This window comes from Cnephaeus nilssonii (genome assembly GCF_951640355.1).
Source record: "Cnephaeus nilssonii genome assembly, chromosome: 5".
NCBI classification, from domain to species: Eukaryota; Metazoa; Chordata; class Mammalia; order Chiroptera; family Vespertilionidae; genus Cnephaeus; species Cnephaeus nilssonii.
The window spans coordinates 3,791,578-3,815,698 of NC_137076.1; the positions used below are offsets into that span (position 1 = coordinate 3,791,578).

Sequence of the window (24,121 nt, forward strand, 5' to 3'; positions counted from 1 at the left end):
GGCCTGCACGTGTTTGCCAGTTAGGGTACACAATGGACGTGAAGCCTGCCGCAGGAGGGGGCTCCACCTAAGAAGACGGCTCTCTCCCTGGAGAGGGGCCACCTTGTTGTGATGGCGCTGCAGGGGGTGGAAGCCACGTCCCCCAGCACCACGGCTCCAGGAGGCTGAGGAAAGCGGCAAGTGCAGGAGACGGATTCCACAGCCAGAAATGAAGCACCCCGTTCGGTCCTGTGCCCCCAAACACAGAACAGAAAGGAGAGCTGGCCAGGCTGGCTCCTCTGCGGTTCAGCGGCCCCGTTCCTGAAAAAGTCCCTGTAGCTGCAACAAACCACAGGAAAGCCACCAAAGACACAGAGAGACACGGTGCCAAGAAATAGAGCAGAAAACACAGTAAATCCTCACTTAATGTGCCGACACGTTCCGGCAAACGGCGGCTGTGAGCGAGCAGATGCCTGGGGTGGGCAAGAGTAGGTTTACATTGTTTGTATGGAAAATGATACAATAATTATAAATAATAATACCAGAATAGACCCTGTGTTCCATGTACTCACAACTGCAAACCTACTCATGCCCACCCCTCTATAAGGAAACTCATTCCACTGGAGGCTACTGGATGGAAGCTAGAGCTCAGTTCCCACAGCGTATGTCTCATCACAAAACATCACCAAACTTCTATCAAGCATGTTAAACTCATGGCCTGCAGGCCACATGTGGCCCACAACGAATATTTTTGCAGCCCAGCCAATGTAACGGTATGTAAGACAAGTTTTAATAAAAATTTTGTACCTTAATTTTTACAATATCCTGTTATACATAATCCTATCTAATAAAAGAGCAATATGCAAATAGACCATCACGCCAACATACAAGATGGCTGCCCCCATGTGGTCAAACATGGCTGACCCCATGTGGACACAAGATGGCCACCACAAGATGGCCAGCAGGGGAGGGCAGTTGGGAGTGATCAAGCCTGCAAGGGAGGGCAGTTAGGGGTGACCAGGCTGGCAGAGGAGGGAAGTTGGGGGGTACCCAGGCCTGCAGGGGAGAGCAGTTAGGGGGACCAGGCCTGCAGGGGAGGGCAGTTAGGGGCAATCAGGCTGACAGGGGAGCAGTTAGGCATCAATCAGGCTGGCAGGGGAGTGGTTAGGGGTGATCAGGCTGGCAGAGGAGGGAAGTTGGGGGGTACCCAGGCCTGCAGGGGAGAGCAGTTGGGGGGACCAGGCCTGCAGGGGAGGGCAGTTAGGGGCAAACAGGCTGGCAGGGGAGTGGTTAGGGGTGATCAGGCTGGCAGGCAGAAGCGGTTAGGGGCAATCAGGAAGGCAGGCGAGCAGTTGGGAGCCAGCAGTCCTGAATTGTGAGAGGGATGTCCGACTGCCCGTTTAGGCCCGATCCCAGTAGGATCGGGTCTAAATGGGCAGTCAGACATCTCTTGAAGGGTCCCAGATTGGAGAGGGTGCAGGCTGGGCTGAGGGACACACACCCCCGTGCATGAATTTCGTGCACCGAGCCTCTAGTTAATAATGAACTGCAACGTTCGCTAATGCCTGATGACTATAACTGTGTTGCATTCGTTTCCCTTACACGCCTTAGGTGCAGGCGCACCATTTCTCTCCACTAATACCAGCAGCGAATATTTTAGCAGCTGATGGCCTCTTGGACTGACTTGTTTGGTGTATGCAACAGGAAATATTTCGCTTTCAGAGAACAAGAATTGGTTTATTGGCATTACGCTTATTAATTTGTGCAGTTATTCAGTGTCTGTAAGTTAATGTTCACACAAAAATATTAATTTTTATTAAAATGTTCTATTTTTTATGGTAACAATGACACATTTATTTCAGCCCTTTGTATTCATCATGTCTCTATCGAAATAAACCTACGTTTCTATGAAAATGGAAGCTTTTGTTTTTTTGTGGCCACATACACTTACACCTTGTTTATTTGGCCCGTGGTAGCCATTGAGTTTGACTTGCTTATTCTACATACAGACCCACACATGTCCAGCATTAAACACAGAAATAAACTGCACCCAGTGGCTCAGGGCGCAGGCGGGACCCACGCTGGACCGGCTGCCCTTCCATCCAGGGCCCCTCGCAGCCACCCACCCGCCCAACAGAGGGGGACATTGTGGACAGCCAGTGACCTCTGCACACCCGTGGGACGTGGAGGACACCCCCTCCCGGGAGGAAACCCACGTGGACGTGGGAGGACCTGCAAACTCCACACTGACAGTGGCCCCAGCCGGGAAGCCAGGTGTTGGTGGTTTTTGTCTCATTAATGATGTAAGGAAATGACCTTGAATGAAATGTTATTCAAGGACCTGCTGATATGACCTTACCAACAGAATAGTTTTAAAAAATTGTCTACTGCTCTAGCTGGTTTGGCTCAGTGGATAGAATGTGGCCATTTTAATAGTCCATTTCTATGGACTGAAGGATCCCAGGTTCGATTCCCATCAAGGGCACATGCCGGGGTTGCAGGCTCGATCCACAGTAGCGGCCGCGTGTGCTGGAAGTAGAGCTCGGGCAGCGCCTAGCAGACTGGACACCCCCCAGTCTGCTAGGAGGCAGCTGATCGGTGTTTTTCTCTCATCGATATTTCTAACTCTTCATCCCTCTCCCTTCCTCTCTGTAAAAAAGTCAATAAAAATGTATTTTAAAATAATAATAATAAAAATAAAAGTGTCTCTTAAGAAAAGTATCGAGACCTATGGAAATGAAATCAAAATTAATATTGAGAGGAGATGAATATAAAAAATACCCACCACAGCCCACTATTTCTATTGGTTTCTGTAAAGAAGCGAATATATCTCTCTATAGTATAAAGAGATTTGTCAGTTAAGATGGACGCCAAGCTTTAATTATAAACATTTTTCCTAAAGTGCCTTTCATAAGATTATTCAGACAACTGACTTTCAATTTACTTAAGGTTAGTGCATTACACGCTTCCCACATGTAATTAGCTGACATTCTTTTTACAGATATGTCAAGTATTATTTTTATAAATGATTTACATTAAACAATATTTTAGATGCTATGAAAACTAAACTTAAAAGCCTCATTATGAATTTTTAATAAGCATTAGAAAAATTAAGTCCGTTTCCTTTTGACAGTTCAATATTTAATTTTCTAATTTCCTCTTTACAAGTGTTTAAAATGGACAAAGAATGATTTCACTTCCTCCATAGACTTTTATAGTAATTCAGTATTTTTCGATTCACTATATGGCAACAAACCTACACAGATGTTACCCATTGGCATTGTTTATGTGCATGGCAATGTAACACTAACCACCACTATCTATAAAACACATCATTTATTTGGTTTTATAAATACTTTCTCCAGTTGTAAATTCGTAAAAAGAAAATTCTAAGAATTGAGAATACTGTTATTGAAAATGACCTCCACCTTTCTAATATTTCTGTATTAGAAACAGGACCTTGCGGGAGCAGACCATCGTGCTGTTATGAATGGTGTCACTGACTTGCAGAATTTTATCTGCACGTATCACTAGGAAAATGTCCACAGATTTAAAAAATATGTATGGTGGCGATGCTACTATTTTGATGAGTAGCTTCATGTAAATCATTTTTTTCTCACTCATAATAATCATTCTCTCCTCAACGGCCTTTTTAAAAATAGCACATCACAGTGTCCGCAAAAACCAAAGGCAGCACAAACTACTGCTGCGGACAGAAACATCTGTGGCGCGGACAGGAGAGCAGAAGGCGGACGTCCGCAGGGGCAAGGACCACCCTGGGGGTCCTTCTTAGGGAGACCTGTCCTTCCTCTGTTGGGGGGTGTGCAGTCTGCTAGGCGCGACGACGCCGTTTTCTGCTCCTTTTCTGGACACCCTGCCCTTGGGCGCCTCCTCTTGGCTGCGGGCACCTGCAGGGAGGCGTCGCCCTCCAACCAGAGCTGCAGCTGCTTGCGGAGCAGGTCCCAGGTGACACAGGCCTGGATGGTGCAGCTGGACAGCAGGAGGGCGATCTTGGCCGCCAGCACGTTCACGTTGCCCAGGGCTGCGTCCTGGGTGCGCGCCTGGCCCCCCGCCAGGTGGAGACCCACAGTGAGCACGGACACCACGAGGGTTCCCAGGCGGCCCAGGGTGAAGGCCGCCGCCCAGGGCGACCCGCCGCGCGGGGGCCCGGCGTCGCCCAGGTGCACGAGGTCGCGCGCGTGCGCCAGCAGCTCCGCGGCATAGTGCAGGGTGAGCAGCAGCAGCCCCAGGTGGTGCAGGTAGAGCAGGTAGGCGCCCGCGACATGGAACAGGTGCAGGCTGATGTGCACCAGCCGGCGCGGCAGGTCCCGCGGCCGCGTGCGCTGGAAGTAGAGCTCGGGCAGCGCATGGCACCAGTAGGCCAGCTGCGCCACATAGAAGGGCTTGGTGCCGAAGGTCATGGTGGCGGGCGGGCTCAGCCAGGCAGCCCTCGGCGCGCAGCACGGCCGCGCCCACACGCAGGACACCAGCTCGAAGGCGCCCAGCTGGCCCGCCTCGTGGAAGCGGCCCTGGCGCGCGCGCGGCCGCTGCAGGCGGCGCGCCACGCGGCCCAGCAGGTACTCCCGCAGCAGGGCGTGCACGAGGACGGCCACCAGCGCGTAGAAGGACAGGGTGGCCAGGTCGCGCGCGCGGGGCGGGGGCGCCCCGGAGGCGGGAGCGGCGGCGGGGACGCCGTGCTGCAGCGTCAGGAACACGAAGGACGCCTCGGCCGTGCGCTCGAACAGCAGCCCGAGCACGAAGAAGATGCCCACGCACGCCGCCAGGTCCGCGTGGTTCTGCAGCAGGAACTCATGGCTGAGCACGGGCGGCTGTCGCCGGCGCAGCACCGTGGCCACCAGGGCCTCCTCCGCGCCGCCCCTGCCCCGTCACCGTCGCCCCCGCGCCCGCGTCTCCAGGCCCCAGCCTCGCCCCCGGGGTGCGCGGCCCCGCCCTCCCTCCGCGCGCCGCCGCCCGCTCCAGTCGCCCCAGGAACGCGAATTGGGCCTGAGCGCAGCACCGCGCAGGTGCAGGGTCCGCTGGGAAAGGAGCGCGCGCCCCGCCCCCGCCCGGCCTGCAGGGGGCGGGGCTTATACCCCACGTGGGGCGGAGCTGGCGCTGCAGACCCAGATGGCCAGTGGGAGGTGCCTGCGCTCTGGGCATCTTCACTAGACAACCTGGGGAAGCAGGACCAGCTCTGGTCCCCACAGCCACAGAGATGCACACAGCACCGCAGGCCAAGGGCAGAAGCACGCGCTCGCAGGGCAGTGTCCTCCGGTGCTGTCCTCAGAACTTTAGTGTAAAAAGGCAACGCTTCTGGGTTTTCTACGGTTATTGTCTCTTTATCTATCAATCTCACCAGAGACAGCTAAACACTGTTACCATCCATTCATTCTTGTATTCACTTCACGGAGGAGAAGGGGAGGCACAGAGAGGGTCAGTGATCTGCCCCAGGTCACACAGCTGGAACTGAGAGCCAAGCTTTGAATGCAGTCTGCATCCAGACCTCTTTCCTACTGGGCTGTATTATCTCTCACTGCGAATCAGTCACAAAATGTTTTCCTAGGCAGCGATGGGCAACCTTTTGAGCTTGGTGTGTCAAACTTCGCCAAAAAACTGAGCATAACTCGGGTAGTGTGTCACTTTGAGGAAAAAACATTATTTCGCGATATTTATAGTTTAAATAACATAAATGTATAATTGTTATATATAATTGTGTTTAATAAACCTCAGTGGCCGCGTGTCATCAGAAATGGCTACACGTGTCAGTGCTGACACGCGTGTCATAGGTTCGCCATCACTGTCCTAGAGCAACAGCAACGCACACTATAAAGCGGGTCCCCTCGGAGTCATAGGAATAGTGTGGCAAAGACAGCGCCTGCTCAGGCATTGTGTTTAGTGTATTTTAAAAGCGCGGGTAGTGGTGGAAACGGAAACCTACCAGTTCTTGGGAAGGTCTTTGGGCCCCAAGCCCGAGCTGAATGTCCTCACTCTAGCAGATAGGAAACCAAGGTTTCATTATTTTGTTTTTTGGAAAAAAAATTTCCTGAAATTTGCATGTCAAAAGATAGCTTTTGTACATGCTGGTACCTTCCTCAATTAAAATTTCATATTAGTCTTCAAATTTTTCTTTGACTCCAGAGAAGTTGTCTTGTTCTTCTATGCCTTATGTGATCACAATCCAGAGTTAAAATGGGGAGTTTGGGACGTACATGTTGAAGAAAAGGGCTCCATGACTTAAAGAATAGGGTGCACACGAAATTGGTGATGCCAGTTGCCTTTTATCACTGTCCTCCTGTTTGCCCTGCAATGACTACAGAAAGTCCAACCTGTGTAACGACTTTTAAGATATTGAACAAAGCAGTCCGACCAATAGAGTGTGCCTGCATTTCCTAGAACAGCCAACAACTGTGTATGGGGTTTGCTGTGGGCCCTGCTCCTGAGTTAAGGGAAGTGCCTCCATATTTTTCCATGGTGAGAATTCTCTGATTCGTGAAGGATGGCTCATTGGATACTCCATTGGGACTGGCGAGCACATGACCCCAAGTGGCCTCTCCCCGTTGTCCTGGCGTTGTTCCAGAGCAGCGGCTATCGGCTCTGAGACTGAGTTTTCTAGGGAAAAGGGCAGAAATGTGGTGGCACTTTAAGCCTAGCACTGGAAGTTACATCATGTTATTGTCAGAGCAAGCACAGCCTTTAAACTTCAAGATGGGGTGGCGGTGGAGGGAGGGTGAGAACTTCGTAAGATATCACCTCGTAATAAGAAGTGTACCAGGGCATCTGTGCCTAACATTTTAAATAGTGACGTTCTTCTCTTTTGACAACACATTTTGTCTCCTCTTGCAGGAAATGGACACTCCCTCCACATGCGAAAGGAGCTCTCATGCCAGGAGAGCAACAAGCTCAAGTTCATTCCCCAGGAACTTGAACGCTAAATGAGATCAGGTACTGAAGGGCGCCTCGGGGCCTCTCCTTGGTTCAATTTGTATCTGAAGAATCGTGAAGGAAAGAAACAAGGTTTCTGGCTCCCACACACAGGGAAATGCAACAGACACTTGCATTCAGGAAGCGGCCACGTGGATGCACGCAGCAGCCCACGGTCATTAGTAATTAGAAGGTCTAGCCAGGGGAGTCCCCAGATCTCCGGTCTGACCCCAGTCTCCCTCCCTGGGAAATGACGGGAGACTGTTTTCTTGCTGTCCTTCGAAAATATGTCTTAGACATGACACGTTGATTAGTTTGTGTTGGTTGGCGCATGTATTTTAAAAGATAATAGACCCTAGAAGCCAAATAATTTCTATGTCGATGGGCTAATATTAATGGATAGTCTTTGCCTTTGTCATGTAATAGTCCATTATACTGTTAATTAGAGTATTAATTATGTTGTGGTACTAAGAGGAATTAACATTGTCAACAAATTTCCCGTGGAACCCAGAGGGGAAGGGAAGGAACCCGGTAGGGACGTCTCACACAGAGAATCACCTCACACCTGGCAAAGTAGCTTTTAAAATGCCGAATTGATTTAGTTATGAGAAAGATTTGGTTTAAAGCAATCAATAGAAAGCCCCATTATAATTTAGGGACTGTATCTTAAATCAGTACTAATAATTAGTTATTTCTATTAGTTATACAATGTAAACTTTTGATGTCTTATCATTCAACATTATTATTTATTTGAATAGTTTAACTTAAAACAATACTCTCTTAAATGATTTATGCACCTTGTTAAAACCATTCCCCAAAAGAGATACACTGACATTAATGCTGAATTTGTTCAAATAGGAAAGTACATTGGGAACTTTATAATACAGATATTGCCTCTGCTTTCTATATTTTTCCATCTCAATACATATATATCTATATCTACATATATATACACACACACACATATATATATAGTACATATATATGTAACTGGTATACATCTGTCATAGCAAACTTTTAATCATTTAAATTTGGATCATTCAATTAATTGACGATTCAAAGGCTAGAATTCAATAATATTTAAAGTAGTAAGATACTTTGGGATAGAACTACTTCAAAAAATCAAACTCAAGTCATTTTGAATAAACGTTTATAAGTGGCAGTCATAAATGACTGAGATCACCAGATACTTAGCTCCATTAACAAAACATAACAAAGCATGAAATTACAAAGTCTCTTGAGATTTGGCTGACTTGGTCTTGAATAACAAAATTAAAGGGATATTTACTACATATGTGGCACATTGGAATGTAGGCTTTAAAAAACAGAATATGCAATATGAATGATTATTCAATGGAATAAGGAAAAACCTCCATATAGCATTTCCAAATTCTAGGACGCCTATTTGCAAATGTATTTATTAGGAACCTAGCAAGTAAAAATAATATGTAGTGTTGTCTGAGAACAGAACTCCTAGAATAGGTTAACATAGGCAGTTTCTCTCTAAGTACAAGAATCTATGAAAATTAAAATCAGAATACAGTAACTTATCAAGGGCCACCTTTACTGAGCAAAATAATTCTTGTGCCCACCCCCATGGGGCTTCTGTAAGACTCAGGGGAAACGGGGATGCTGACATTGTCCTTGTATTTGCAGATAGCGAGGGAATAAAGGCGAGGAAGGCAGGAGAGGAGGATGAGCAGGAAAGTGGATGGCGAATGGGGACTGGGTGGGCACGGGGCAGGGAGAGCCCCAGCTCTGACCTGTTTCTGTGCAGAACTGTCAGGGATTGATTGCCCACACCTCAGGGAGCGTCTTCCTCCGGGAAGGGGCCCCCCAGTGTCTGCCCTCTCTGCTCTCCTCAATTGTGGCCCCAGCCCCAGCTTCACTGGCAACTCTCCCATCCCTTAGAGCACATTGTCAAAGCTAATCGTCAGCCGCATCAATTGTTTCCAGCTTTATGTTCCATCAAGACCCCCGCGTACACAAGCACTGAAGTTAAGAATTAGGGCTCGAACTAAATGTGGGAGACAAGTCCTCCTCGGAGTCCTTCCCTGAGTGAGGAGAGGGTGGTGGTCAGTTCTTGGCCCCCATTCCGCAGCGGGTGTGAAGTGCCTGGGCTGTGGCGAATGCACAGTTCATGCTTCTGAATGATTTCATAAATAAATGAAAGTGTTCTTCTTATTTTTCACAAGGAAATTAAAGCCATCATTCCCAGGCAGGAATTCAGGGCGTTGACAGTTTGGTGTAATTAAAAATGCGCATTTATCCATCCCTGTTATTCTCGTCTCCCTGTCTGTTAATTAATTCTTTAGCAGTTTCTACAAGATGGCTTCGGCGATTCCGACAATCTGTGCTGTAGGAACAAGCCTGCTCTGAAATAAAATCAGTGTTCAATTCTCTTTCTCCCAAGTAATTACAGCACCAAACTTGCAAAGGAAAACAACATTTTATTGGTTGTAGCATTGTTATTGCTCCCAAAATATTTTCTGTTTTATCCATGGGGCAAAATAAAGGATAGAACTCAGTTTTCACATGAACATTTTCTAAATATCCTCAATTTAAAAAGAAAATACTTCTACTTCTCTATGAAATGACAAATAGTGGATAGAAGTGGGACCTGCAGGAGTATATAAAACCAATTAATCTTTCCTCGGGCCTTGGGTTTATCTGTGTGCGCTAAGGTTCTTCAACAAATCAAGCCAGGAATCTCGGAGATGAACGAACGCAAAGGGAGGAGCCGTGGTCGGAGGAATAGTTTTCAAAAAGCATCCTCCATTCTTTTTAGCATAAATTATTCATAACGAGAAGAAAACTTTGCAAAAATATTCTTCAATTTCCATTTTCCAAGAACAGAAATTATTTTATGTAAAAAACAAACAGCTATTACAGTAATAAGGAAAATACATTCTAAGGTACCTTCAAGCAACCAGTTTTATGTACAGAAAGTAGGTTAGCCCTAGCAGGTTTGGCTCAGTGGATAGAGTGTCAATCTGCAGACTGAACAAGGGTCCCGGGTTCGATTCTGGTCAAGGGCACATGCCTGGGTTGTGGGCTTGATCCCCCGTGGTGGGCGTGCAGGAGACAGCCAATCCATGATTCTCTCTCATCATTGATGTTTCTCTCTCTCCCTCTCCATTCCTCTTCGAAATCAATCAATATATATATATTTTTTAAAAACTATCTGAGTTCTGGTTGCTGGCCAAGAAGTCATGATTCCACCCTAACGAGTAAGGAGCTGGGAGAACTGGGGAATCAAGAGCCCTTCCTAGACGCAGGAGGGATGGAGGTCACAGGGCAACCCCTGTCCCAGAACTGGACGGACAGACTGGCGGACGGAGTCACAGCCAACCAGAGCAGCGGCGTCAGCGGTGGGCAGGTGTGTGTTGGGGGGAGGGGAGGACAGTCACCTGTAACCCAGAAACTGCCAGGGGCTCAGCGTGGAGGAGTCTGAGTTAGAAACTCCAGGTCCCCACTTCTGTGAGCTTTACTTCCCGAGGGCTGGCCAGGTGCCCACCGCAAATACCAGAGCACAGTGCCCCCTCTCCCAGCACAGGGAGGGGGAGGAGCCATTCTGGAAGATGCTGGAAACTTCCATGGTTCTTGACCAGGTTTGCCCTCAATAGGGAGGGATATTTTGACCAGAACCTGAGCCAGCTGGGCCGGGGTGTACCCAAGTTCAGCTGGAGCTGATGTTCCCACACTCGGGGGAGGAAAACCCAACCCACACCTGCACCTGAGACCCTGGGACATTCACACATCGGGGGCACAGGCTCCCAGGACACAGGAAGGTCCCAGCCCCATCACTGGGGCCTGTGTACAGCAGTGCCTGTCACCCGGGTGGTCACACACACCTTCCCACAGGGAGTGAGCAGGTGAGAACACCCTGGAGAGGGTGAGCGTGCATGAGGACCGGGCGCGGCAGGTGCTGACTTATCCCAGACTCTGAGGACCAGGCTACAGGCTCTGAGGGGAGGTAGAGACCAGCAGGGACCCGGGGGAGGGCAGCAGACATGGAGATGCTGGGAAGGCGGGGGAAGGGAACACTGCCCCAGGCGCTGGTTCCACAGGTGAGGAGCTGGCAGCCACCCCTCCGTCCAACAGTGAAACCTGCGGGACTGACACATCAGCACCCTGCTCTTCCAGGACCCACGAGAGACCGGGAAACTGGGCTCCAGGATGTGGAGGCGCGGGGACAGCGTGACTCACGGGGGGGGGGGGGGCATGGAAGGCACCAGGACCAGTGCCCAGAGGGGAACCGGAGCTGCACTGGAGGGGTTCGCAGGAGGCCCGTGAAGACAGTGTGAGAGGAAGAACTCCGGGTGTCACAGGGCCCCACATGCCGGGAGATGGACCACCGGGAGCCCCACCAGATCCTCAGGAATGGCAGAGGGACTGCCCCCCCCCCCCCCCCCACACACACACAGCGGCAGAGACAGGGAGCAGGGAGTCTGTCCTCAGCACAACCAGAGCCCAGCCTGCTGGGCTGTTGCCAGCCTCACTCACCTGGGGAGGGCGGCAGCCAGCCGCCTGTCCAGCCTCCAGGCCCACCGGAGGGGGGAGCAGGAGCAGGTGTGAGGGCCTCAGACCAGAGGTGCAGGCCTCCTTCCTCACAGGACTGGCATGTCTGCATGTCATCAGGGACTGAGCCTTCCTCGGGGACTGAGCCTTCCTCGGGGACTGAGCCTTCCTCAGGCACTGAGCCTTCCTCAGGGACTGAGCCTTCCTCGGGGACTGAGCCTTCCTCGGGGACTGAGCCTTCCTCAGGGGACTGAGCCTTCCTCGGGGACTGAGCCTTCCTCGGGACTGAGCCTTCCTCAGGGACTGAGCCTTCCTCAGGGAACTGAGCCTTCCTCAGGGACTGAGCCTTCCTCGGGGACTGAGCCTTCCTCGGGGACTGAGCCTTCCTCAGGGGACTGAGCCTTCCTCGGGGACTGAGCCTTCCTCGGGACTGAGCCTTCCTCACAGGACCAGGACGGAGACCACTCATCCCAGGACAGGAAGCCTGGTCCAGGGCCCTCCCCTGCCCCCTGGCATCCGCTCTCAGGAAGCAGGTGCAAGGTGCACAGAAGGCAGAGCACACATTGAGGAGAGGGAGCAAGGATCGGAACCACACATGGCAGGGATGTTGGCATTGTCCATCCAGGAACATAAGGCAAGTGTAATTAATGGGTGCACAGGGAGTGAGCAGGAGCAGATGGGCAATTCAGAGAGAGACGGAAACCCTACACCCAAAAGAAATTCTAGAGACCCAGCAAAAATGAAAGTACTGTAACAGAAATGAACAGCGTCTCTGATGGGTTTATGTTACGTATGCATGTACATTTACACACATGTGCATACATTACATATAATGATATAATCTCTAAATATTTTAATACACCCATTTATTTTCTGTGGAAAAAGTCTTGTTTGCTTTATATTAAATATGTCTTAGAGAAATGAGTCTGCATGATACAAATAAAGTAAAATCTTAGAACTAGAATAGACTTGCTCGCCATCTGGCCGAACATGTCATTTTTCTTGGAAAACATATTTTCAAACATATTATTTGCTTGGATAAAAATTATGAACCGCAACTAGGCTGAGTGCATTTATTAAAAAAGAAAATGGTTGGGTGTCATTACAGTTAAACTATTACATGACCCAAAGCACACGATCAATATACGCAACAGCTGAATGGGACAAGCACAGCAACGGAATCCACGGGGAGGCTAGCAATGGACACATAGTCACTATGGAACACCTATGACAGCCACTGGCCCTGGAAGGGGCACAGGAAACAGTGCCAATGAGTGAGGCTCCCAGAGCCAAGGCGATTAGTGTTTGGCACTTAATGTCCGGTCTCCATAAAAGACCAAAATTGAGCGTGAAAAATAGAGGTAATAGGGGTCTCTCCTACTCTCTTCTAGCCTTTTCCCTAGAACCAAACCTTTCATTCTCTTCAACATACCACTTCTGACACGGTAGTTTCTGACAGTGAAACCCAATTAAAGTTCTAACATCGAGCTACCCTGAGATGAGGCTCTTCCTACCTGCTTTGCCCCATCACTGCTAAAATAATTTCTTCAAAAATTAGAAATTAGCCCTAGCCGGTCTTGCTCAGTGGATAGAGCATTGGCCCGTGGACTGAAGAGTCCTGGCTTTGATTCCGGTCAAGGGCACATGCTTGGGATGGGGGCTCGATCCCCAGTGTGGGGCGTACAGGAGGCAGCCGATTCATGATTCTCATCACTGATGTTTCTATCTCTCTCTTCCTCTCCCTTCCTCTCTGAAATCAATAAAAATAGATTTTAAAATATTTTCAAAAATTAAGAATGAATCGTGTTTCTCGCTGGCTTGCAATGCTTGGATGCTGTCTGTTGCTTTTTAATGAATTAGATTTAGAGTTCCTCCTCCGCCTGCCCGCATAGCTCATCTCCCCCGAGGCCAACAGTGACCCTTTTCTTCTTCTTCATTGACTCATGCATGTGCCTTTAATGGCCCCCAAATTCCAATAGTTTCCCATCCCGGGCTTCCCTCCTACCTGACAACCTTTCTCCCTGCTCCACTTGGTCTCACCTGGGACCACGAAGAAGGCTCAGCTAAAGTGTCACCAGAAATTCCGAACCTTTCTCGAAACCCTCATACTTGTTCAGGCACATCCAAGTCACTGTTGAGTTTTGTAAGACTTCATTTTTAAACTAAGAAAATACCTCTCTTGGCCACTGAACTTGGGACTCCTTCAGCAAAATAGTAATATCCTTTCATTTCCATATTCAGTGTCCTCAATCAAGAACCATGTATTTGGCTCTAGTCGGCTTGGCTCAGTAGATAGAGCATCAGCCTGTGGACTGAAGGGTCCTGGGTTTGATTCCAATTGAGGGCATGTACAGTTGCAGGCTCCATCCCCGGCCCCGACAGGGCCATGCAGGAGGCAACCAATCAATGTGTCTCTCTCACATCGATGTTTCTCTCTCTCCCTTCCACTCTCTTTAAAAACCAATGGGAAAATATCCTCTGGTGAAGATTGATAAAAAAAAAAAAAACAACAACAAAAAAACATGTATTTGGTAGACCCTTGGTAACTGATAATTTAATGAGCAACTCATTACTTTATCACTCACACCACGAATCACACCTGTTAACATTGTCAAAAATCACACGGCACCCCCACACTGGCCACTGGAACCAGAGGCAAAGGAATGGGTTTGAAGTCTCCGACCAGCGTTGAATGTTAAATAAAGCAGCCCGTGTGTGTGACTGTAAAACAATGTCCATTTCCATTTCACTGTAGAATGACTCTCTTAGTTCCCTCAGTTACTCGATAATGGTCTAATTTGTATAAAGTCCACAATGTAAAGGGAGGAAACCTTTTTCCTGCCCCTGAGATCCCAAAGGTGATGCCTCCGAGGCCACGCCCCCTGGAGCTGGTGTCCCCTGTGGTCAGTGGGGAGTGGAATGTTCACGCGGGTCCCAGTGGACGCTGCCTCTCGGGACTCCTCGGGTGCCGCTCGGGAGCCACGTCTGCCAGTGTCTGCACGCAGACCGTGCCCCGGGACCAGGCCCAGAGTCACTGTGATCCCTGGTCCCTGGCGCTGCACCCGCTGCCTCTGTGAGGATCCCCAATCCCTCCTGCAGACTCGGGAAGGCCAGTCGGAGTCCGTGGGGAGAATGGGAAGGGAGGAGAGGGCGTGTCAGAGTGGATCCCTGGACGGTCCGGCTGGTGGACCACGGAGCCTCGGGACATCGCGTCATAGAGCTGATGGGGGAGCCACAGAGGGGCCCATGTCTTGGTCCAGTCAGCCCTCACCGGCCCGCCAGCTACTTGGGCACAGACTTCAAACAGCAGGAACCATCCCCATCCATGGACAGAGACTAAAACAGCAAACCCCTGCAGCGCGGGCGAGGGGGCTGGAACGGCAGGTTTGCTGTGCTTGCGGGAACATCTCACCGGATGGTGCCTCGCATGAAAGCTGGTCACTCCATCCCAGCCGTCATTTCTCAGAAACATTCACTGTGTCCCTGCACCTGCAGGTGCTTTCCTCCTTGTGCGGGGGCTGAGAGCCCTTCCGGGGACTTTAGGGGTGCTGTGAGTTTCCCTTCTTTCCTCCCGTGCACATACACTGAGCATTAGAAGGAAACAGCAATCATGATGGACATGTTTACAGTGACCTCGTTTTTATAACCATAATGAGAATATTGGTAGTTGTATAGGCAATATTCTCACAACGTAAGTGTTATAGTTACTACCACAGCTCGCCGTTTCCCTGCGCTAACGCTTCTCTTTAAATGATGCCGGACTCCCAGCAGATGGATAGATGTGGAGCCAGGTAGCAGCAATAAGTTACGTGTGGACATGGGGGCCCAAAGCAGAGAAAGCCACACGGATATTTCAAAGTGCCAGAGTGAGGGAAACTCTTCTTGGTTTTGAAATCTACATCCTTAAATACATCCCACAGAAAAATACGTCCACGTATTGAGTGAGGCATGGATGACATAAGGCTACAGAGTGTTTTCAAATGCTGATCAATAATTCTGGAGCCAATGGCTGTCAGGACACACGTACACACACATGACATGCATGTGCACACATGCACACACGGACACACACATGGACAAGCATACACACACACACTTTATCTTGGTGGTAGAGCAAAACTTCCCTTGCTTTTGAACATGCCCTGTCACACACTTGCTCCTCTAAAGCTCACCAGGCCCTCGGTATGGACGCTGACTGTGGAAAGACCAACCTCGGTTCCAATGGCGCGGGCTCAGGACATCTCTGCAGCCAGAAGGGTTCTCCATCTCTTGCTCGAGAAACCCTCCGTGCACTCTGTGGGGGCATGTGTGCCCATAATTCATTCCTCCCCCTCCGGCCCCTCCTCAGTCTCCCCTGACGTTCTGTCCTCTGGGCACCGTCTCTGACGTTGGACACTCAGGCCTCCATCCTTGGAATCCTCTTTGCTTCGTGCACTTGTCCCCTTGGGGATCACAAACAGAATAGATTTCTAATTAGCTTATGTGTTTGTTAATTTCTCTCTATAGCAACACACACATTTTTATAAAGAGGCCCTATGTAACTTTTCTTATATGTATTTCCAGATAAATTATAGTCTTCACGCTATTATATTTTACCTTATATTTGTACTAGAGGCCTGGTGCACAAATTTGTGCACCACTGGGGTCCCTCGGCCTGGCCTATGGAATCAGGCTTGAACTGATTCTCCGACATCCCCCGAGGGGTTCCAGATTGAGAAAGGGCACAGGCCAGGCCAAGGGACCCCAATGGTGCACGATCAGGGCCTTGGAGGGATATGGGAGGTTGGCCAGTGGGAAGGGACTGCGGGAGAGCTCCAGGGAGTGTCCGGCCCATCTCACTGAGTCCCGATTGGCCAGAACCCAGTGGCAAGCTAACCTACTGGTTGGAGCGTCTGTTCCCTGGTGGTCAGTGCATGTCATAGGGAGCAGTTGAGCAGCCTTAGCATATCATTAGCATATTACACTTTGATTAGTTGAACAGCTGACCAGATGACTGGACACTTAGCATTTTAGGCTTTTATTATATAGGATGGGTTACTGGTATGCGAAAGACAATTGTGAGGTTGACTATGAAAAATAATTATTTTGTAGTAACTATTATCTATTTGGATTGGACATTGTTCTGGAATTAGATCACTGCTACATTTATAAGATCACTCAGTAAGCTTTTTAAAAATATATTTGTTTATTGATTTGTGAGAGGAAGGGAGAGAGAGAGATAGAAACATCAATGATGAGAGAGAATCAATGATTGCTGCCTTCTGCACACCCTACACTGGGGATCAAGCCTGCAACCTGGGCATGTGCCCTGACCAGGAATTGAACTGTGACCTCCACTGGCCAGGCCTCAGTAAGCTTTTTAAAATCACATCTTATGTTCATCCTATGAAGTTTTTCTCCATTTATCACATCCCTAAGGTGTGCATGCTGGTTATACCTGTATGCTGCTGTCCACGCATTTGTACACACAGTGAATACTCAAGTGCAATGAGATAAGAGCGAATGCGCAGCCCTGAGACCAGCATCTAGACAAGTCTCCACTGCTGAGTAAATGTATTACTTAACTACTAGAGGCCCGATGCACGAAATTCATGCAAGAGTAGGCCTTTCTTCCCCTGGCTGCTAGCACCGGCTTCCCTCTGGCCGCCAGCAGGCACCCTGGACCCAGGCTTTCCTCGCAACCCTGGCTTCATCTGGAAGGTTGTCCAGAAGGACGTCCAGTCTAATTAGCATATTATGCTGATATTATTATAGATTAATTAGATTGGTGTTTGCCAATGGACCAACAACAGAGATCACATACTAAACCTATTTTTATCTCAGTACCTGTTGTAACCTCATGTACATAGTAGGAGTTCAATTAAATAGTGTGGTTAAGAAATTCAGAGGGAAGTGATGTATATAATGAGAGGGAAAAGGTGAGGATCAACTCTATCTAATAAAATCATAGTGAGAAATAAAATCTGCCCACCTGGCATGGGTCAGTGGTTGAGCTTTGACCTAGGAACCAGAAGGTCACGGTTTGATTCCTGGTAGGGCACATGCCCAGGTTGCAGGCTCAATCCCAGTGTGGGGCATGCAGGGGGCAGCCGATTCATGATTCTCATCACTGATGTTTCTCTCTCTCCCTCCCTCTCCCTTCCTCTCTGAAATCAATCAAAACATATTAAATGAATAAATAAATAATCAAATCCGCTCTACACAATCCACGTGGAAAGAAACAGGAGAAAGGAGTTGGACCCTAAGCCCGAAAGGAAAGTAATCACCTTCACAGTTATCATCGTAAACCCAGTGCCCTCCTTTTACAGACCCGACAGGAGCAGGGCGTTAGTGGGGCTGATGCTTTAATCCTCCCGACTCTGTTGGGGATGAGAGGAAGCTTAGCAATGCTGTCCCACCGAGGGGCTCCGGTCTCCTAAGACAACAACAGGCAGTTTCCCGGGTGCCGGGATTAATATTTTGAAATCCATTTATTTTTCTGAATTCGTACAATGGTCAAACGCCAAGCTCAGACCACTTGGTTGGTGAGGGTAAATCTAACCCAGTTTCCACAAGAATCCCTGGGCTCGGCTGACTTGTGAACAGCAGAACTGATGGCCTGTACAGTGTGAGCCTGTGGGCATTCCCGTTTCAGTTGAACTAAATTTTGATTTTTTTAAAAAAATATGTTTCATCTAAAACAGAAACACTATAAATAGGTCAGGAAAACAATCCTAAGTTAGGCCGTGTTTATAAATATTTCATAAAATCATATATAAATATTCCCAAATGGTTCTCCATGTCATAGATATTTGACTTGGAAAAATACTTCCCGCACTGTGGCCAGATTGACAGATTGTGAGCGGGAAGACGGCTAATGTATGTGCACTTTGATTGGACAATGAGACAGCTGCATCACCTCATCATCAAAATGATGGCCAAAAACTTCACTCAGAGCTAATCTCAGAGCGCAGCTTAGCAAAATTAGAATTACAAAAGAGCACACCTGTTTCAGATCAGATCTGGGTAAACCTCCCTTTTTGTCTAATGTCAATCTTCTGACCAGAGCAGCTGTCAGTTTTGTTTGAGGAAGTAAAAATAACCCCAAGAGAATGTATTTGTGACAAAGTGAACTTTAATCATCTTTGAGTCTTGCTGTCTGATCATTTTTTTTTGGTCTATTATTACATGGGCACTAGTAGAAATCATCTAGTAAAAGAGACTCTTTAGTTTCAGGACTTCAAAAAAAAAAATAGCCTCTCTTCTTAGACTCCCAGAAAACAAAATAAAATTTTTGAAGGGTATAGACAGTGAATTTGAAGACATAGAAATATCCAAAATGAAAATAGAAATATAAAAGAAAATCAAAGGAAAGAAGGAGCATCAGTGAATTGGTCAAGTTCTAAGAACATAGTGTAGTCAGAGTCCCCCAAAGAGGGTGTCGGAAAAAACTACTTGAAGAAATTGTGGTCAAAGTAATTCCGAATTAGATGAAAACAATAAACACATAGATTCAAGAAGCTCATGAAAACCATGTCCAAAACCATGAAGAAAAGCACATCAAGGCAAGTAATAATCCAATTGCTCTAAAAATGGTAAAAACCCTTGAAAGCAGCCAGAGGAAAACAGACACATTATATAAATGGGGCCAAACATAAGGGCAACAGCAGAATTCTTCTCAGTGATGAAGATAACAAGAGAGTAGGGCAGAGTACTGGAAAAAAAACATCCATTTCAATCTAGAATTCTATACATTGAGAATATTGTTCAACATACAGGCTTCAAGGGGGACACTTTTGGACACAGAAGATGAAAAACATTCATCTGCTACAGGGTCACCACAAGGGATGTTAAAAGAAATCTCCCAGGCAAAAGAAAATGGTTCCAGGTAGAAACATGGACCAAACAAAAGTGAAGAGCGATAAAGTTTTGTTGGAACACACACACACACACACACACACACACACACACACACACACGGCATAAAAGCATCAGAGAATGAAAAAGTGTCCTCCCGAAATGATATTTCAGCCCACTCCTTACAAAGTAGGCAAACATGTAAGAAGAGCAGAGAGGACTTTGGAGACTCAGAAGAAATAAGAAGCTCCTTACTATAGGTGTGTGAACAGGACGTTATAATGAAGGACCGAGAATAACAACAACTGACCTAGAAAATGGGGGGAGGGGAAGCCATGGTCATTAGCGGCCCCATGCACCTGTCAGAACACAAGAAGCTCCAAAGTCCAAAACAACCTGTGAATGTTAGGGTTAAAAATGTTCTGGACAATTCTGTGTATGACGCAGGAAATCCCCTACCACTTCCAGGCACAGAAAAGCCATCAACCCCCAACATAAACAGAGAGGGGCTTATTTTTACTCACATTAGAAAAGTGTGGGAGTCTGATGGTCAGAGAGGTCCAGCGTGTTATGGAAGATCCCAAATATGTTCCTTCTCTGAAATATTTTTCTTAGAGCTTCCTTTCCCCTGTGGCCTCAGGGTGGCAATGCAGCTCCAGGAGCAACAGGAGGAAGGAAGGAAGAAAGAGAGAGGGAGGGAGGGAGGGAGGGAGGGGAGGGAGGGGAGGGAGGGAGGGAGGGAGGGAGGGAGGGAGGGAGGGGAGGGGAGGGAGGGAGGGGGAGGAAGAAAGAAAGAAAGAAAGAAAGAAAGAAAGAAAGAAAGAAAGAAAGAAAGAAAGAAAGAGAGAAAAGAAGAAAGAAAGGAAGGAGGGAGTTAGGGAGGGAGGGAGGGAGGGAGGGAGGGAAGGAGGGAGGAAGGAAGTGAGGAAGGAAGGAGAGGAAGAAAGAAAGAAAGAAAGAAAGAAAGAAAGAAAGGAAAGAAAGAAAGAAAGAAAGAAGAAGAAGGAAGGAAGGAAGGAAGGAAGGAAGGAAGGAAGGAAGGAAGGAAGGAAGGAAAGAAAGATAAGAAAGAAAGAAAGAAAGAAAGAAAGAAAGAAAGAAAGAAAGAAAGAAAGAAAGAAAGAAAGAAAGAAAGAAAGAGCAAAGAAGAAAGAGAGAAAAGAAGAAAGAAAGGAAGGAGGGAGTTAGGGAGGGAGGGAGGGAGTTTGGGAGAGAGGGAGGGAGGGGCTTCTCTAGGTACATCTTCCGGCATCCTATGCAGGAGCGTCTCCCTGGCCGCCTGTAGCTGAAAGGGAGGCCTGGCAGTGGAATATCTGAGCTGTCCAGGAGCCACAGGAGGGGAAGGCGGGGGAGAAGGCCTTGGCAAGGACTTCAGGTGCCTAAAGATCCTCAACATCCAACAGTAGCCCAGCAACAAGGAAGCCCAAATGTAAGAAGACCAGAGAGGAAACGGATAGCTCCAGAGAAAGAGGAGGCTCACTTAAAAAACAGCAACACACACGTCACCATATCTTCATGGGCCTTTTACAGTCTTGTAATGAATTGTGCAAATGGGTTGGAAAGTTTTATTAAAATGTCATGTTGTAAACTAGTAATTACAACAATGGAATATGTCATAAGAGTTTTTAAAGCCCATAACATCACCCCCCTGGGAAGCAACCTACAAAAACATGCTGAGGAGTAAGTTATGAATAGTATTCAGTCTGTCTCTAAACCTCTGCTATGGGGGAGAAGTAAAGTTAAATATCTTTCTGTCTCTCTCTCTCTCTCTCTCTCTCTCTCTCTTTCTCTCTCTCTCTCTCTCTCTCTCTTCTCTCTCTCTCTCTCTCTCTCACACACACACACACACACACACACAAAAAAAAAAAACCCTTCACTGTGAACAAGGAAACATTGTCACTACCATAGACCGATGCCTTTCATTCCTCACAGAATCAAGTAAATGATAGCACGTGATTTTAGAGAAAAGGAAAGATGAAGGAACAATGCGATCAAACTGATGGTGAAGAAAACTTGGCAAGAAATATAATTGTAAAGCAATTAATAGTCCATATAGAGAAAGACTGCGTTAACATGGAAGAGTTTGTTTAAATATTTTAGAATTCTCAGCATACAGATAAGAATGCAGGCAAGATATGGTGAGGGAATAGGTCAGATAAAATATCAGCTTGCAGAACTCAAAGAGAAATGAACGAGAATGAAATCAGCACAGAATGGCAAGCTCTCTAGAGAACACTGGATCTGCTGAAATACTAGTGACCCACCCTTCCTGTTTATTTTGGGCGGGAGAATGACTATCACCTCACAAGGGTGTGAGCGACATTAATTGGAATATTAATTGTGATATTAATTGGGGTGATCCATCTCTTCCATGTGGCAGTATTCTTATGGATATGGTGTCGATCAGAGTGACTACACTCCATGCCCACTGTGCTCCTGTCAGTCAAACCAGGTCCAAAGCAAGGCCAATGGCACGCTGCCTCCCACCAGGGGCTCAGTCCTACAGGGATATTGGGAAACGTGCCAAGGATGTTATGAGTGGTTTCAAAAACGGGACGTAGTAAGCATACTGCAAGGAAAGCAAAATACATGTCTTGCAAATGCCAATGAAGCGAGTGAAATGGAGAGCAGAAAGAAGAGTAAAGGAAGTGTTTTTCAGAAGTTATACTTACGGCAACCATTATGATTAACCCTATTGCCAAATCCATGAAGGGATATTTTACTTAAATTCAAGAATAATGTAATGCAGACTCCAGTTTTTCTTTTGACCAAAAGCTCAGGGTAATTCTATGTTAAAATGCCTATGCTCCCACATCCAATGTATTGCCGCATTTTACTGAGGAATTTCAATTAAAAATAATACCACAGAGGTAGCTCAAGCTCTTGGCTTCACTAAGTCTTCTGCTCTCTGCTGAAGCCTGAGCAGGAAAATTGCACTTTGCCTTCGAGCTGTGGCCCCGTAACCCCAGCCTCGAGGACATCTGGGGGTCCTGGCAGCACTGAGTCAGTTAGAGGGGTTGTAAGTGTCAGGGCGCAGGTGGCCACCCAACTGGAAAAGACACGCGTCCTTCCCGCTCGCTGTGAGGGCGTGGCATGGTCCCGAGGGAGTCTAGGACTGGTCAAGGACACCTTATGCACGCAGCAGCCGGGGATCGATTGCCAGCTCACACACCATCTTACAGCCTCGGATCTGACCAGACTGACCTGCCCCACAGTGTGACCGTGGTTACAGCGACTACGTGGGAAAGTAGGACTGTTGGCGGCTGCGGTGATGTCTAGCCTGACCAGTGGGCCTTGGTGTGAACTCCACGGTCACGGCCACAGCCTCGCCCTTACGTCGGACACAGCTGCCCACTCAGGGCCACCTGTGCCTCTGACCACTGGCTATGAATCAGGGCTTCCTGCCAGCCGCTCAGATATAGGGACTTGCTGGAAGGAGGCAGAGCTCAGGAACGTGGTACAGTCATGACTACAATTTTCTTACAGCAGAAAGTATGAAGTCAGGTCCAGTGAAAGAAGAGACGCACATGGCCAGGTCTGGGAGGGCCCGGGGCCAAGGGCCATGTCCCCCATCTCTAGAGCCAGGACGTGTCCCCCTCCCAGCATCATGATATGCATAGCAGCTTGCACAGACTACATCAGCCCGGGCGGCTGGCCCAAGCTTCCCTCTCATTCAGATGCAGGTGGCTGAATCCCTGGTCACGTGACTCCTACTCAGTCCCCAGCCCCCAGGTCTCCCAGAGCTCTAGGCTGCTGTCACCTGGCTCCAAGCCCCAAACTTCTGATCACCTGGGAGCTTTTTCTGCAGAGCCGCCCTCTCCTGGGTCCTCTTGTTTGCACTTGTCTGCACACACAGGCCAGGGACCAGCCATGACCACCTCATTAGCATAAGCTCAGAGGGCATGTGAGGGTCCCCCCACGAAAGCCTGAGACAGCCCTCAGCCACTCAGGTCAGTAGAAGGATTTGGCGTTTCCCTCCCAGGAATCAGGGACAGAGGTCAACAGAACTTGATTTTCCCGCCTGGTCTCACTATGGCAATGAATGAATGGGCCTGGCTAGATGCTCATCTACTTTTTAAAGTGGATACAGAGGTGTACTCTTTTTATCATCGTCAAATTACTTATCATCGTCACTTTTATAATACAACTTACGTGTTATTTGACAGAAACATAAGCTGAGTTATAGTAAATCTGTTTTCCCACAATATGTATCAGTTTTTAAAAAAATTCAGTGAGCCTGGCTGGTGTGGCTCAGTTTGTTGAGCATCGTCTGGTGCACTGAACGGTCGCTGGTTCGATTCCTGGTCAGGGCACGTGGCCCGGTTGCTAGTTTAACCCCCAATCGGGGTATTTGAGAGGCAACTGGTTGATGTTTCCTTCTCACATCCATGTTTCTCTCTCTCTCTCTCTCTCTCTCTCTCTCTCTCTCTCTCTCTCTCTCTCTCTTCCTTCCTCTGTCCCTAAAGTCAATGAAATGTATTTTTAAAAACGAGCACAGTGTAATTACTTTCAAAAACCACAACTCCCTCAATACTTTAAAACTCCCCCTCGGGCCCCTGAGTTGCCGAAGGGTTCTGGTTTCTTGTTTTCCTTCCAGTCATGCCCGCTGCACACAATGGTGCTGCAGACACTGATGGGCTTGTAGGAGGGGTTATGCCTGACATTCCTGAAACTTCTCAAGGCTGAAAAAGAGGAAACAATTACACAAACAGAAAAAAAGAGATCTACCTTTGGAGAGAAGGGAGTAAACATGTCTTCATAACAAAGCAATCTTAAGAAAGCAACAATCTCTAAAGCGTCTCCCGAGGTCCTGTGAGGTCATTTTCCATCTATTTTACACAAGAAAAGCTTCCCTGGAAATTAA

General features: G+C 48.0%; 1 protein-coding gene across 1 annotated transcript; it reads right to left on the reverse strand.

The window, feature by feature from the left end:
• Positions 1-3,768: 3,768 nt before the first annotated feature.
• On the reverse strand, positions 3,769-5,866 carry TRAM1L1 (translocation associated membrane protein 1 like 1; the record flags this gene model as incomplete). The annotated part of the gene is given in 3 exon segments (XM_079772686.1): positions 3,769-3,863; positions 3,866-4,857; positions 5,802-5,866. Coding segments are annotated over 3 exon segments (1,152 nt in total).
• Positions 5,867-24,121: the final 18,255 nt, after the last annotated feature.